The sequence below is a fragment of the Littorina saxatilis genome, linkage group LG2 (assembly GCF_037325665.1).
Source record: "Littorina saxatilis isolate snail1 linkage group LG2, US_GU_Lsax_2.0, whole genome shotgun sequence".
Lineage (NCBI taxonomy): Eukaryota > Metazoa > Mollusca > Gastropoda > Littorinimorpha > Littorinidae > Littorina > Littorina saxatilis.
Genome location: NC_090246.1, coordinates 67,056,004 through 67,073,503, shown reverse-complemented (window position 1 = coordinate 67,073,503; position 17,500 = coordinate 67,056,004). Strand labels below are relative to the sequence as shown.

At 40.7% G+C, this 17,500-nt stretch overlaps 1 protein-coding gene across 1 annotated transcript in view; it reads left to right on the top strand.

The window, feature by feature from the left end:
• LOC138959575 (voltage-gated delayed rectifier potassium channel KCNH8-like) overlaps positions 1 to 17,500 on the top strand; it is a gene marked incomplete in the record, with an annotated part of 292,039 nt that overhangs the window by 260,860 nt on the left and 13,679 nt on the right. Inside the window, 5 exon segments of the mRNA XM_070331116.1 lie at positions 6,977 to 7,181; positions 9,494 to 9,685; positions 11,395 to 11,594; positions 12,054 to 12,303; positions 13,447 to 13,664. Of these exon segments, the coding sequence (XP_070187217.1) occupies positions 6,977 to 7,181; positions 9,494 to 9,685; positions 11,395 to 11,594; positions 12,054 to 12,303; positions 13,447 to 13,664 (1,065 nt within the window).

Here is a 17,500-nt window from a genome sequence, read left to right as displayed (position 1 = left end):
CCAATCCCCCTGCAGCGTTCATCCCTCTGGGAAAACAACCTGCGTGTTTCTACACAAAAAGTGTTGTTACATTTAGTCAAGTTTATGTTTTAACATAGAGGGGGAATCGAGACGAGGATCGTGGTGTATGTGTGTGTGTGTGTGTGTGTGTGTGTGTGTGTGTGTGTGTGTGTGTGTGTGTGTGTGTGTCTGTGTGTCTGTCTGTCTGTGCGTGTGTGTGTGTAGAGCGATTCAGACTAAACTACTGGACCGATCTTTATGAAATTTTACATGAGAGTTCTTGGGTATGAAATCCCCGGACGTTTTTTTTCATTTTTTCGATAAATGTCTTTTATGACGTCATATCCGGCTTTTTGTAAAAGTTGAGGCGGCACTGTCACACCTTCATTTTTCAATCAAATTGATTGAAATTTTGGCCAAGCAATCTTCGACGAAAGCCGGACTTCGGTATTGCATTTCAGCATGGAGGCTTAAAATTAATTAATGACTTTGGTCATTAAAGATCTGAAAATTGTAATTAAAATTATTTTTTTTATAAAACGATCCAAAATTACTTTTATTTTATTCTTCATCATGTTCTGATTCCAAAAACATATACATATGTTATATTTGGATTAAAAACAAGCTCTGAAAATTAAAAATATAAAAATAATGATCAAATATAAATTTCCGAAATCGTTTATAAAACAATTTCATTATATTCCTTGTCGGTTCCTGATTCCAAAAACATATAGATATGATATGTTTGGATTAAAAACACGCTCGGAAAGTTAAATCGAAGAGAGGTACAGAAAAGCGTGCTATGCAGCACAGCGAAACCAATACCGCGCTGAACAGGCTCGTCAATTTCACTCCATTATGCACAAGCGGCGGACTGCGGTCATTGTGAAAAAATGCAGTGCGTTCAGTTTCATTCTGTGAGTTCCACAGCTTGACTAAATGTAGTAATTTCGCCTTACGCGACTTGTTTTTTTGTTGTTGTCGGGAAACAAAAGGTTGACAGGGCTCCAGAAGTCCCCAAATCCCAGTAGAAATAATCCCCATGTCATGAATTATGGACCACTTTTGTAGCCGGAATTAGTTTTGATGTGGGCAATTACAGGTCTAAATTTATTCTAATCTCCTGGGGCTTATGGCAGTGACATTTGATCATTTCCGTTTTTGATTTTGTTCTTTGAATTTGGTAATATTTTTGCGGTAAAACATGGGATTTTGTTACAGACGGGTATTTAAGTTTTTCTGAAAACGCCAAGGCAATTCTTCACATCCGAGGCTTTTTTTCTGTCTTGAAATAGTTTTTTTTTCTCTCTCTCTCTCTCAATATTTTAGATAAATTTAGTTTAGTCCACTTTTTTGTTGGCTGTTGCTTAGAAAGCTGATACACCAAATTAATTCAGAGACGAAATTCTGCTGACCTAATTTTAAATTCAGTTGAAAAGGAGAGAAAGCTGATTAGTTCTAGACAACAACAATGAGCAGTCGTTCTTCGGAACCAATCTTCTGGCATCAGATTAACGAACATGAACTGAAACGCAGCAAATGCCTTTCTTCCTAAAAAAAAAAAAATAAATAAATTAAAAAACTGCCTGCAAACCACAAAAATAATGTCCAAGATTGTGCATGGTTTAAGAGCATCCTTCAACTCGAACACATAATCAACACATTACGGTCTAGCTGTTTTCTGTGCATAGTGGGAAGCTTTTTCTGAACGTATTAACTCCAATAATCTGTGAAACCAAGTATAACCAAAATAAATAAATAAATGAATAGATACATCAATAACATACACACGAAAAAGCCCTCTCTCCACAGGAAGCATCCAGGCCGTAAATTGTCAGTATGTGTCCAGGTGGAAGAATGCTTATAACGCTTGTAAAAGCTTGAACAGATCTGTGGTGGTAAATTTGATGGTTTACATAGGAAGGAAGAGATCTTTATATAGATATATGTTGTATTATGTGGCTTTTATATAGTTTACTTAGCAGCTTCATGCGCCTATAACACTTACAGACCCTTTTCGTTTGAAATGCATGCAAGATCGGTATCAATTTGTAGCAGTCCAAAAGTGAATACTCCTTGAAAGATAGATTTTCGTTCATGTGAACATATCTCTTTTCGATTCTGCTGCACATCGACGTTGGCAATGATGTTTCCAATTCCATTTAAGCTAGCTTTTTTTATACGTTTTGTAGGCGGACGACAAATGCTCTGAACCGAGCTTTCATTATTTCTCCCCTGAAGTTAGTGAAGTTACGCAATGCCAACAGAATAATCGAAAATGCCTCCGAACAACATAATTGCCAACGGAAGGCATGACCCCCGAGTCTTCGATTTCTCAACAAAATAACACCCTTCGTCTTCTTGAGCTCAAGACAGCAATTTGCTGAATCCGGGGTAAAAAAAAGTTTTCTGGAATTAAGAGCAGATTTGTGCAGAGCAAAAAGAGAACTTGCTAACCGGGTGGACCCCCTAATACAACAAAAAAAGGCAATCATGGCGTAAAGAAAGCTGGATAGCGTGAACTAGAGGGCAATGCAAAACACTGTTCTGTAATTAGATTAGACCCACAATTGAGAATATTAGATCAATAAGATATTCCAGACTGTTTTTGTATTTTCTCTCCTTAATGCATTTTGAAGCTGTTCAAAGATGATACTAAGCCCAATAATTTTAAGCCAGGAAATGCGAGCTTTATTTTTGTGTTTTGTTTTGTTTTGTTTTTGTTGTTGTTGTTTGATCTACAATTTAGAAGATGATATTAATATCAACGTTTAGTCAAGAAACACCAGCTAAATTTCCTAGATTTTGAATTTGTTTTGGCGTACTTGAGAAAAGCCCCATTTTGTTTGCTTTGAAGGGTAAATGTTATCCGCTCAACGTTCTAATAGTGCTTCTGCACTGTGTTTTTACCTTACCTCAAATCGTTGCTTTTCTGTTGATGATTGTGTAGTTTGTTATTGTTTTCGTTTTGCCCTTTCTTTCTAGGAGAATGAGCAGCCGGAAGTTCACATGGTATAGTAATTGCTTACGGCGGAAGCGATTTTTTTTTTAATTTGACTGTTTGACAAAATGAGTTCACTCTCTTGGGCATTCGAGGAGCAAAGCTTGTAACATCAATACTACAAAGTACCATACCACTATAAAAACATACGGTTTACAAGGTTTGTTTTGTCTTTATTTTTTTGAAAATAATATGACAGTTTCACCGGCATGCTTTGTTTTATAATCTTTTCTTCTTGGCATTTTGAAACTTCGCATGATGCATTTATCAGTTTATAAAAAAACTAGCTGGTTGTAAAGGTTAAGGGTATCTTTCAGTAAAGAAAGCATATATATATATATATAAACTAACTGTCTGTCTGTACCTAGTGTCGAGTTTACCACGGCTTGGCATATACTTAAAGCTTACAGGTGGTGTTTTTTTTTAAAGGAGAACCGTGCAAGGTTTATGGAGGTGCAATAAACATATGCCGTGCACTGGGAGTCTGGTATAGTCTATACTCAAGACTAAATGTCATGCTTTGATTGACGGGGTCCTGATTTGCCCTATATGGTCCGCTGGACCCAAAAAGCAACAACTAACTAACTAACTAACTAACTATGCTTTGATTGACGATGGGGTTTAAAGGCACAGTAAGCCTCCCGTAAACCATCACAGATACTGTCAGGCTTTTACACACAGTACAAACACCCTTCCATTTGAACGCTCACCAAACGGGAACATCCTAGGTGCCCTACGTAAAGAGCGAGCAATTTTCAAAGAATTTATGTTTGCGTGGTTTATCTTACCCCTGAACCATCGTGAACCCGTGTGATCCAGTTTCCCTTTTTCACAATGCAGTCGTCAGTTTGTAATTTGAATGGGGCTCGCTGTGAGCTTATCTGCAATAGCACGTTATGTACCTCTGACTTTTCACGAAAAAAACGAATGTGATTCATAAGAACTCTAGCGATGGCTTTTGACTGCCTATAAACCGCCGTCTGCTACGAAAATCACGACCTTGCGTGACCCTGCTTTCGGGCTTTTCAAACTTTCAATACTTCGAATTGTACTGATCTTGTCTTGATGAAAAAAGAATTCTTTTATGATTTAAGAATGTTTGTGTAACAAGCTGAGAATTTATTATTTAGATTTTAAAAGTTAGGTCTAGCGCCAAAACGCACCACGGTCCGAATCATTCTGATAATCATCGCTCCACGGCTATCGCCAGTTGAAGGAAAGTAACTCATTTTTGACCTGAGTTCAGGATGGGTCCGACTGAGATGGAGACAATCCGAAAAATTATTTCTTTGAAAATTGCTCGCTCTTTACGTAGGGCACCTAGGATGTTCCCGTTCGGTGAGTGTTCAAATGGAAGGGTGTTTGTACTGTGTGTAAAAGCCTGACAGTATCTGTGATGGTTTACGGGAGGCTTACTGTCCGGGCGTGATTTCCAGTATCATAACAGCCGTCCAGCACCAAAACGAGGCGCCATTGTTGTAGCAGCCCAAGTCCACGAAAATAAATTCTTTGAAAATTTCTCACGCTCGACAGAAAGCAGCCAGGATGTTCCCGTTCGGTGAGCGTTCAAATGGAAGTATGCTTGTACTGTATGTAGACGCTCGGGGAGCTCTGTGATGGTTTACGGGAGGCTTACTGTGCCTTTAAAGGCAAACTCATTTCCACGAATACAGTTCCGCTCTCCATCTCAGATCTGACCAGGCTTCTTCGTGGGATAAGACTTTCCAATCGCTTGAACACATACAATAAATCCACAACCTGACAACTGTGTGTTCGGGCTTGGATTTTTGTTGGGGGGTTTGTTTCTTAAAAAGCCACTCAAAGCTGTTAAGACATTAAGAAAAGAAGAAAAAAAGACATTAATTCATCAACAAAAAATGCCCACCCTACACAGAAAGCTATCGCGCTTGGAATTTGTCCAAGTGGCGGCCTGTTCTTATCTCGTGTAAAACCCTAGACAGATCTGATATGGTGAGTCAACGCGTTTAAGGCCCGGTCACACAGCCCAAAAGTCGCGTAAACGCATGAATCACGCACGAAATTCGATCCTTACGCGATACATGCGCGATTTGCGCATTTCATCAGTTTGTCTGACGTGGAACCTCCGTAGTTGTCCGCCGATGTTCGCCGGATCGGCGCTTTACGCGATTCCAGGTTTTGAGCAGCTCAAAACTCGGCTTCGCGTAAGAGTTTACGCAGTATTGCGCTGTTTTACGTAATTTCTGCGTAGTTTGCGTAGTTCTTACGCGAACAATGCGCGAAATATGCGTGGAATATCAGTGATCGTTCGCGACTGTTGAAACAGGAATGCCCAGGCGCCGCGGTTGCATCAGTTTATATATGCGCGGAACGGACGTGCGCGCTGCCGCGCATTCCTTGCGCAGTTCATGCGCGAATCATGCGCGATTCATACGCAGTTCATAAGTGATAGTGCGCAGATTATACGTGGTTTTCCGTGGACCTTTGCGTACCTATGCGCTGTTAGTGCGTGGTTTGTTAGTGATTTTTGCGTGATCTTTCCGTAGTTCTTGCGCAATTCATCAGTAATTTTCATCGCGTAAATCAGCGAAAATGGTCAAATTCTCGACCGACGTGCACGCACAACCAAATTTTATGCGTGATTCATGCGTTTACGCGACTTTTGGGCTGTGTGACCGGACCTTCACACGGGAAGGTGTGTATGTGCCTTTAACATAACACAGAAACGTATTTATTTTACTCACACTCTTTTAACTAACCCTTATTTACCGTTTTCCTTCCTATGTGCTAGTTTAAATTAAAAGTTTAACTAGCAGTACACATGTTGAGTCTTTACTTTTATTTTATTTGTTTATTAATACGGGAGAACGCATAATGCAAATGGAGTATTTACTCTTTTAATTCACAATTCAATATTCATCTTTCACAATTATGTTTTATATCCATCATTTAATTGAATATGCAGAATAAAATATTCTCGAACATTTACAAGCAGCTTAATTGCATGATGCATGATTGCATGGTAAGAGGTACACATAATCTTTCTTAGCCTTTTTACTTCTTTCTTTTGTATATGCACATTTTCCTTTGGCTTATACAGCGGACAAATTGTCAAAGTTTGCAGCAGAATACCGGTATATTCAATTATAAACAAACAGGCAGTTACACATATAAAATAAAAGTGCGTTTTACAGACTTCCTGAAATGATACAGTATGACGTTACAAATGAAAACCAGTAAAACGCTGCATGTTTTTTTGTTTTTGTTTTTATATATATATACTTTTTTTTTATTTTTATAAAACTCCATGTTTAAACGTCAACAAATGTAAAGTGCCAAAGTAAAACTAATAACCTGAGTAGCATTTCGTATGGTTATGTTTCCCTGGTTACTGTATGGACATGTGTTACAAAATGACAAACTTTATTGTCACTTTTCGTTAAAGTTTACTATTGTGTGGTGCATGGTACATTTGTTTGTCGATGATGTTCTCTTTTATTTTTAGAACACCTCATGTGTGTCAAAATGTGATGACGAGTTATGTGCTCGACCTTTCTAACTTCGTCTAAATATAAACAATATCATGAAGGTTAACACACTAATGAATAGTTTAACCCAACTTCTCGTTGTTGAAACTGACGAAACATGAACAATTCTGTGTTTTTTTCTTGTAGAAAAGTTGAACATGCTTATTTTCAGTTATTTCTCCGATTCAGTTCCCGAAGTGTCTCCATTTAAACTTGGAATCAGCTCACCGTCAGCTATTGTACATTCATTATTTTTGCAGAAAGAATAACAGAAACAGACAGACAGACAGATAGAAAGACTGACAGACAGACAGACAGACAGACAGACAGACAGACAGACAGACAGAAAGACAGACAGAAACAGACAGACATGTGCCGTTAAAATACACACCCGGTGTTTTTTTCATGTCACACAAAGCTTATCTTACAAACTCATTGTGATCAATGAACTTTTTCTCTTAATTTGCAGGGCACACTAATTCACCTGCTAAAAGTGGCTCGTCTGCTGCGGTTAGCTCGCTTGCTGCAGAAGATCGAGCGCTACTCGCAGTATTCCGTATTCGTGGTGGCCATTTTGATGTGCATGTTCGCGCTGCTCGCTCACTGGCTGGCCTGCATCTGGTACGCCATCGGCAAACAGGAGCTCGAGGACAACCCTGCCAACTGGACTGTTGGTAAGCTGGTGGTTAGCTAGAGAGTTAGTGAGTTATAGGCCAACTGGACTGTTGGTAAGCTGGTGGTTAGCTAGAGAGTTAGTGAGTTATAGGCCAACTGGACTGTTGGTAAGCTCTTGATTACTTTGGGAGATAGATAGAAAGCTAGCAAGTGGGTGGGTTCGATAGTGTTCACACACAGCAACTGCAGGACAACCCTGCGAACTGGACTGTTGGGAAGCAGTTGATTAACTCATAACTCATAACTCATAACATTTTATTGATCCAACAAAGGAAATTAAATTGGTCATCAGCACATATAGGTCATTAATTAATAATTATAAAAGAATAAGAGAAGAAAATTCATAAAACCCATGATAAAAAATACCCTTTTTTCTTGCACACCTGACACACCGACACACCAATACACATGCATACATACCTACATACATACCTACATACATACATACATACATACATACATACATACATACATTCCATGTTAAAGTGTAGTTAAGAACATCACAGTAATTATATCATTGTTTGGATTAACAGATAAGTTTTTAAGTAAATGATGATAACAACAATCCATAATTGACGCTATTGCACTACCAAAGAAGAGACCAACCAAACACATAAAACCAATAACAGCAGTCATCATCAGTTATCACAGGTATCACAGTAGATTAGCCATCAGGTAGTTAGACTCAATTGGGCAAAATATAGTGTCAACACCATCACAACAAAGCTAGAGCTCATTTTCACAGCACTAGTTATGATCAAAGGTCAAACAGTCATCAAATCATATTAAATCTATCACTAAGAGGTACATTTAAAAGGCATCACTGATAGTCTGTGGCCAGTTTAGGGTGATAGAAATCTAGCGAAGGGACTGTTGGTAAGTTGTTAATTAGTTAGGGAGACAGATAGACAGCTAGCGAGTAACTGCTAACCGGACTGTTGGTAAGCTGTTGATTAGATGAGGAGATGGTTAGAAAGCTAGCGAGTAACTGCTAACCTAAGAAGCTAGGGCGTGTGGGTGGGTGAGTTAGTATTCGAATTGTTAACTGGCTGACTCATTTATTGAGGAGGAGTAGGGGGAGAAGGAGGAGGAGCAACAGCAGCAGTAGATACCGTGTTTAAATGTCTCTGCCAATCTGTCTCACAAGCTATTCATTGCTGCCATGATTAGGAAAATGCATCGGACGTTGTAAGGGAGAGAACCACTGGGCAGTGTGCGCTCGAATTGTACGGATTACTCCCCTTCAATTGCCTTTGCTCACCTGCGTGCTCAAGATTTTTTTTTAAAGAGGGAACTAACGTTAATGAAAAAGCTGAGACATTTGTATAAAATGTATAAAACAAAGTTAAAAAATAAAAAGTTTCATAATTGACAAAACGAGACAGTGGTGTTTGAAGTGGATAGACTGTGAAACAATAATGTGAACAAGAACAAAACACGTGGCATTAGCTCAGTTCGGCCTTGCCCTTTCAATCTCAAGATCACGACGGTGCATTTTACCAGCACATATCCTTGTTCGTTTCAGGAGAGCTGTTCGAGCTAAGACCTATTAGTTTCATTAATCTCTCTTGTTCCTCCTACCGGCACGGTTGGCCTAGTGGTAAGGCGTCCGCCCCGTGATCGGGAGGTCGTGGGTTCGAACCCCGGCCAGGTCATACCTAAGACTTTAAAATTCGCAATCTAGTGCCTGGCGTCTGGCATTATGCGGTTAGTGCTAGGACTGGTTGGTCCGGTGTCAGAATAATGTGACTGGGTGAGACATGAAGCCTGTTCTGCGACTTCTGTCTTGTGTGTGGCGCACGTTATGTCAAAGCAGCACCGCCCTGATATGGCCCTTCGTGGTCGGCTGGGCGTTAAGCAAAACAAACAAACAATCTTGTTCCTCCTCAATGTTATTTTTTTGAATTTTGCAAAGTTGCATTTTTATTTGTATCTGATTTCTTTTTGTCACGATAACCCGTTTTACCTTCGCAACGCATCTTGGCCGTTCCAGAATGGCTGTTCGAGCTATCGAACAGGATCAACAAACCAATTAGCTTTTCTCTTTTCCCGTTATTATCTCATGTTTTGGAACTTAAGCAGTCTGTCTGTTCCAGATTAAATTTCTTTGTAATTACAATCCGGTTTACTACTTCAATTACTCATCTTACTTTTTTTCAGGATAGCTGTTCGAGTTACGGGACATAATCAACGAACAAACTAGCTTTTCTTGTTATCCGTTATTATCTGATTATTTTGGAACTACAATAGATTGTTGTAAGGATCTTATGACAATCCGTTTTACTACTTCAATGACTCTTGCTCTTCGCAGGGTGGCTGTTCGAGTTATCGGACAGGATCAACGAGCCAATCAGCTACAACAAGAGCCAGCTTGACACACTGACCTGCTACGTGACAGCGCTGTATTTCACGTGCAGCAGTCTCACCAGTGTCGGCTTTGGCAACGTGTCGGCCAACACCAACGCTGAGAAGATCTTCTCCATCTGTGCCATGCTGGTTGGAGGTAGGATTTCAAACAGTCTTGATTGATTGACTGAGTGAATTTCCTTTGTTTTAGTTCAGTCAAGATGCACGCTGTGGTAACGTTTAAGCCTTCGTGCGTTCTACCAATTACACATAACGTTACACTTTTCATCTGCCACAGTCATGAATAGCCAGTGGGCCTCAACATTTTCGACCAATCGTTAGTCTTCGTGAACTTTCAATATGAAAGACGCTTACACTTATCAGGCATAAGAATATTCCTCCATTTGAGCCTCTCTAGGAGTCCATGTCTGATCTGAAAAATCATCACAGTAGAATAATCATCACAGTAGATTGGATTTCAAGCTGTAAGCAAAACACCTCATTTGTAAATCTGTCTTCTCTTACAGCAGGGAAAAGGAAAACTGATTATTATTATTATGTTGTTATATGTGTGTTACCTAAAAATAAGATTTGGCAAACTTTTATTTCCTTTTTTTGTGTGACGATTTTCTAGTCTTATGTCTGATATCAATTTGACTATAATGATATAATTATATAGTCTGTTTCGCATTTCTTTTTGCATTTCTTTATAGACGCTTGGTCTGTGAACCTTGAAGAAAGCCTGCGGGCCGAACATTTGGAATAGAAAGATGAGACATTCTGGCTTGGTGTTGGACTTTTTATTGTGATGTATATATGTATATATATATATAACATCAGAAATTGTGAAAGAAACAATTGAAAGTCAGCAGAGACTTTCTTCCGAGATTTGTTAAAATCTCTTAGCAGAGAAAGAGAGAGAAATAAGTATCCCTTCACAGACAGCCTATTGGGAGCATCAGACCCTCCTCAAGGGGGACCGAGATTTACAGAGCAAAGTCCCTTTGTGGGGGACGTATCGCAAGGTAATCTAGTCCTGAGGAGGACCATTGTATTTGTACCTAGACCAGACACGTGTTTCGACACTATTGTGTCTCATCAGTGGTCAGGTGGTACTGATGGCGAGAGTTGTCAACTATACAGCCTGTTCCAAAAGAAACGCAACCAACCTGTTTCCAAAATCAAAGTGCAAAATTTATTTCGCAAATAATATTTCATGAAGTTACATATTTCATTTTTGGTACATTTCCAAATCACAACATGTGGAACAAAACAGGTTTAACAATAAAAGTGGAAAACAATGACAATTGAAGCACAATTTATGTCCCTTTTCTGACCCACAATGAAGCGTTCTTGTCGAGCAGTGAGGGCGGAAGGCCGTCCTGACCTGGGAGTATCATCTGTGCTACCTGTCACCCTCAACCGAATGACTAGACGAGAAATGGTAGATTTGTGAACATTCATGACCTGACTGACTGCTTGGGCCGTTTGGCCAGCGGCAAGCATGCCAATAGAAGGCTCTCTTTCATTTTTAGACAAACGAGGCATTCTGCCGTCAGTCCAGCTGAAGAAGTCACTGCTATTTTTCTACTGTATTGCCAGCTCAGTTGAAACTTGAGTTGTCCCTATGTCGTCACGTATGTAACTTCATGAAATATTATTTGCAAAATAAATTTTGCACTTTGATTTTGCAAACAGGTTGGTTGCGTTTCTTTTGGAACAGGCTGTATATAATTATATATATAGATAAAACCCACATCTCAAACCATTTTGTGTAAATTATTCATCAACTTTTCGGCAGCCTGTCGCTTACTTCTTCAGGATGGTAAATTAAACTATGATTTTAGTATAATCTTATGTTGTCAGCCATGATGCACGCGGTGGTGTTCGGTAACGTGACGGCGTTCATCCAGCGCATGTACGCCAGGAGGGCCACGTTCCACGCCAAGACCAAGGATCTGAAGGAGTTCTTCCGCTTCCACCATTTCCCCAAGCCCTTGAAGACTCGCATGCAGGAGTACTTCCAGACCATGTGGTCCGTCAACAATGGCATCGACGTCAGAGAGGTGGGGTAACTTTTTATTTGTATGTATTTTTAGGAATGGGGTCCTTTGATTGAGGGTTGCCTGTTTACATATTTACAGAGAGAGTGAAGGGGAATTGGGGGTGGGTCAGGGGAGAAAGAGGGGGGGGGGCGAGAGAGAGAGAGGGGGGGGGGGGGCGAGAGAGAGAGAGAGAGAGAGAGAGAGAGAGAGAGAGAGAGAGACAGAGAGAGAGACAGACGGACAGACAGACAGACAGACAGAGTGGGCCCGGGATGGGGGAAGGGTAAGTGCGCGCACTCAATGAAACAATTTGGCGCATTACCATGCTTTACATGTACATACGTGTTGCGGTCTTTGAAATGGATAGATAGGCAAACACATATCATAGAGCTAATGAACTTAGCTGAGAAAATGTTCGCTGTGAAGGCGCAAGCAATGCAATACCAATGATTCAATACACTGACCGTTCTTGCTCTCCAGATCATGAAGGACTTCCCAGAAGACCTTCGAGGCGAGATCAGCCTGCACCTCAACCGCGAGATTCTGTCGCTGCCCATCTTCGAGAACGCCACCCAGGGGTGCCTGCGTTCCGTGGCCTTGCAGACAAGCAGGGTGTTCTTCGGGCCGGGCGAGGTGCTTATCCACAAAGGAGACGCCATTCGCAACATCTACTACGTCTGCAGCGGGTCCCTCGAGGTGCTCAAGGATGAGCAAGTGGTGGCAATCTTGGGTGAGTTTAGGAGGAAGGGAATTTGTGTGTGTGTGTGGCGGGTGTGTGTGGGGGTTGCATGGGTTGGGGATGGGGATGGGGCAGGTGGTTGGGCTGTGTATTCGTGTGTGTGTGTTTGTGTATATATGTGTGTTTGTGATGTGTGTTTGTGTATATATGTGTGTTTGTGATTGTGCGTGTGTGTGTGTGTGTGTGTGTGTGTATGCGTGTGTGTGTGTATGTGTGTGTGTGTGTTTTAGTGTGTGTGTGTGTGTGTGTTTTAGTGTGTTAGTGTGTGTCTGTGTTTGTGTGTGTGTGTGTGTGTGTCTGTGTGTGTGTGTGTGTGTGTGTGTGTGTGTGTGTGTGTGTGAGCCTACGTGATTTTTTTCTTGTTTTGCAGAAGGAAACGTGTACTGTGCTCCACATACGTGTTTACTCAGATGAAGTGAGACCGAAGTGTGAATTTTATTTCTAACACATCAATATTCCATCCTGAACTCAGGTCAAAATGAGTTCGGCTCATTCTCTCACTGACAGGATGCATTGAGTTTCCTTGTCTGGCAAGGAAACCGATTTTTTTTTTAAATTTTTTTTTTTACATATTTAGAGCTTTTTGTAATGTATTGTTGATATAAGCAGATTCGCGATCGTCGATAATGATTTTTCATGGTGTTGTGTAATTTTTAAATTACAAAGGAATTGATTTCTAGGTTAGTTTCAAGGGAGCTATTTTTCGCGGATGTATTTACTGTGCAAACAAATCTAAATATGGCAAAAGTGTCACGTGATAATCAACCGTTTGGTTTCGGCGTTCGCTGAAGCAGACGATTTTTTATGTAGTGATGCAACCATATATTACGGTCTCCTTCCGGCAGCAGTCCCAAAATTTCGACTTGTTTTGACCTTAGAACGATGTTTTTATCATAACTGTGAAGAACAGAACGGAGATCACTGTCGAAGTCGGCCAATCTGGAATCATTTTCGTCTCGCGAACACTCATCTCAAATTTAGATCAGTGCTCGCAAAAAAACATATGGGAGATAACTCTGTATTCCTAGTTTTGATAGATTCGCGTAGGACTGTCGCGTCCGGTCAGGGAGAGAATGAGCCGAACTCATTTTGACCTGAGTTCAGGATGATCAATATTCCTGATTGCTATTCCAGGCAAGGGCGATCTGTTCGGCTTTGACATCAAAATCGAGTACCCCGTGAGCATCTCCGGGTGTGACGTGCGCTCTCTGGCCTACTGTGAGCTGCTGTGCATCAACACCGCGGGGCTGGTGGAGTGTCTGCAGCCTTATCCCGAGTTCTCCGAGAAGTTCTTGGAGGAGCTCCCCAACGACCTCACCTACAACCTCCGTGAGGGTCACGAAGACATCCAGGTGCGAGTCTAGTGTGATGTAGAATGTTATCGTGGAGGTGTAGTATTGCTCACTTGACTATGACTTGATTGGTGTGCTCGAATGTTCCCTCTGGTGTGGTGGGTCAATGTGTGTGGATACTATCCACTATCCACAGTGGCAGTGTTCACTTGACAATGACGAGCAGGTTAGTTGTTTGAATGTGCACGCAGTTTTGGGTTAATGTGTGAGTTTGATTGTCAGTGGCAGTGTTCACTTGACAATGACGAGTAGGTGAGGTGTTCGAATGTTCACGCAGGTGTAGGTAAATGTGTGTTGTGGATTGTATCTAAGTGGCAGTTTTCCATTGACTAAGACGCGTAGGTTAGTTGTTCGAATGTGTACGCACGTGTGGCTTAATGTTTGGTGTGAACTATCAGTGCCAAAGCTTCGTGTAGCCAGCTTCGTGAAGTAAGACTTTTTGAAGTCGAATTCGCCAAATTTAATTTGAGGCTCAAGTATGCAGTGTGGATCAATTGTCAGAAATAGTGTTCACTTGGCCACTTTCAATGGCTCGCTTGAATGTTGTTGCTAATCTGACGTTTAGGTGCGTGTTGAGTGTTGTGCGGATTGTTAATGATTGTGTTCACTTGACAATGGTCAGTGGCTGTCTTGACATTTGAATGTTCATGGTAAAAGCACAGTCTAAACGCTTCGGACCACCATCTGAAATCTAGCCAGGCTTTTGAATAGGATAAGACCATCCCTCTAACTTATAGACGCAAACAACAAATCAACAGCCTGGATACTCTCTGTGCATAGTGTGATTTGTGTTCTTGTTAATCTAACTTTAAAAAGCCATTAATGTTAATTTGCGAACATTTTTAATAAAAAGTAATAGGTCCAGCTCTGCACAGGAGTCAGAATGGCAATGTCTTGTCCTGTTTGAAAAACCCAGGCTGGATAGATATGATATATACGACGGGCGCTGTGGCGGGGTGGTAAGACGTCGGCCTCTTAATCGGAAGGTCGTGAGTTCGAATCCCGGCCGCGGCAGCCTGGTGGGTTAAGTGTATAGATTTTTCCGATCTCCCGGGTCGACTTATGTGCAGACCTGCTAGTGGCTTATCCCCCTTCGTGTGCACACGCAAGCACAAGAACAAGTGCGCACGGTAAAGATCCTGTAATCCATGTCAGAGTCCGGTGGGTTACAGAAACACAAAAATACCCAGCATGCTTCCTCCGAAAGCGGCGTATGGCTGCCTAAATGGCGGGGAAAAAACGGTCATACACGTAAAAATCCACTCGTACGAAAACACGATTGTACGGTTGCGTTTCAGCCCACGAACGCAGAAGAAGAAGAAGAAGAAGAAGAAGAAGAAGAAGAAGAAGAAGAAGAAGAAGAAGAAGAAGAAGAAGAAGAAGAAGAAGAAGAAGAAGAAGAAGATATGAGATAGGGAGCAGAACTGTCTTCACGGGAAAGACTGTGCTTTTTACATTTAGTCAAGTTTTGACTAAATGTTTTAACATAGAGGGGGAATCGAGACGAGGGTCGTGGTGTATGTGTGTGTGTGTCTGTGTGTGTGTGTCTGTGTGTGTGTGTGTAGAGCGATTCAGAGTAAACTACTGAACCGATCTTAATGACATTTTACATGAGAGTTCATGGGTATGATATCCTCAGACGTTTTTTTTTACTCATTTTTTTGGATAAATGTCTTTGATGACGTCATATCCGGCTTTTTGTAAAAGTTGAGGCGGCACTGTCACACCTTCATTTTTCAATCAAATTGATTGAAATTTTGGCCAAGCAATCTTCGACAAAGGCCAGACTTTGGTATTGCATTTCAGCTTGGAGGCTTAAAATGTAATTGATGACTTTGGTCATTAAAAATCTGAAAATTGTAATTAAAATTATATTTTTTTTAAAACGATTCAAAAACAAATTCATCTTATTCTTTATCATTTTCTGATTCCAGAAACACATAAATATGTTAAATTCGGATTACAAATAAGCTCTGAAAGTTAAAAAATATAAAAATTATTATTAAAATTAATGTTTCGAAATCGATTTAAAAACAATTTCATCTTATTCCTTGTCGGTTCCTGATTCCAAAAACATTAACAGCTATTGTGTTTTCAGCGTAGCAATAGGGTCCGATATTTAGACGAGACAAGTATAATGCCGACGAGTCGAAGACGAGTCGCATTATACTTGTTCGAGTCTAAATATCGGACCCTATTGCTACGCTGAAAATACAATAGCGATTATATAGCTGTTCTGACCGTTATTTGTTGTTCCAAACTTACAAAATGACAGTTTTTGCGTCGATGCGTTGATCTCAGGTTTTGATAGCAGACGCCGTTTCTTATGCGCATTAGTTTTGCGCAGGCGCCACACTGACTTTGGAAAAAAAACTCGATTTGACAACACAGCTGTTAAAAAGAGCTTTTTATTAGTTCATTCGTATACAACAAAAAGAAGTTTGAGTTTTTTTTAATTTTGAACAAGACTACTTATGAAGAAGACCAAAACACAACATCAACGGAAAACTAGAAACAACTGAAGAACTAGGATGCAACAAGGGAAGGAAAAGAGAACAGCTAATCCGTACAAAGCGAGCAGACGGCAGCGACGTTTCCAGTTTGGGTGAATGGCATTTATACTTGTCTCGTCATGAAGCGAATGTTTCAACCTCAGTTATAAACGACTACATGAATGTTAGTGCCATGGGTTGTACATCAATACTTCAGAGGGGAAGTGGGGTATTTAGTGTGGAGTTACGAGATAAGAAAAGCCGAATGCGAAAATTTGTGTCAGTCGGCAACTGTGAACTAAGCTCACAGGCACACAAAAACAGCTGTTCCGTTGTACACCCCTGTTTGTACTACATCTTTCAACTTTGGGCATTTTGTGGTGTTTAGGGACAGAAAATAATAGGTTTAGTCCTGTTTCATCGGGAAGTTAGCAGAAAAGGGTATGCTATCGACATTTGTTAAGCTGATAAACATTTCCGAGAAGAATTTCAAAATGTCAGTGTATGCTGTTGTCGATCAGTGAAACATCGTGTGGTACAGGTGGGTAAACCGGAACCATGCGTCTTTGTTATTGACAATATGCTTTTGGATATCGAGAAAAATGACCGACTTCCGTAGCATTATGCTTTGATGATCGGACTGAAGAGACCATCCAATCACAGCCCCCGAATTCCCCCACGTGTTCATCAGAATAGCTATATATAGGTATAATATGTTTGAATTGGAAACAAGCTCAGAAAGTTAAAAAGAATAGAGATAAAGAAAAGCGTGCTATCCTTCTCAGCGGAACTACTACCCCGCTCTTCTCGATTGTCAATTTCACTGCCTTTGCCATGAGCGGTGGACTGACGATGCCACGAGTATACGGTCTTGCTGAAAAAATGCAGTGCGTTCAGTTTCATTCTGTGAGTTCCACAGCTTGACTAAGTGTAGTAATTTCGCCTTACGCGACTTGTTATCTATTGTCACGGGGAAAAAAACCATTAACAAACCGGGGTGCGGGCTATTGATAGTATTATCTTCAGGAGTTCGTAACGAAAATTGCACGTAAACATGCATATATACCCACACGGACCCACGTACGCTCGTAATGATGCATGTGCGCGTAATAAAGCAACGGCGAGTACACTCATTTCCAAAATGATTAAAAGTATATTAGGTAGAAAAAATCAGCGCAAGGAAGTGGTGGATTTATAACTGTTTTGGTTTGCTACTAACAGATGCCTGACTGGATGCACGGCTCGCATATGACTAACAATATAACTTTGTTAGTGAAATAATATCTTTGACCTTTACTTATTCCAATTAGTGTCATTCTTTCTTCAGTTGCGAATGGTACCGCG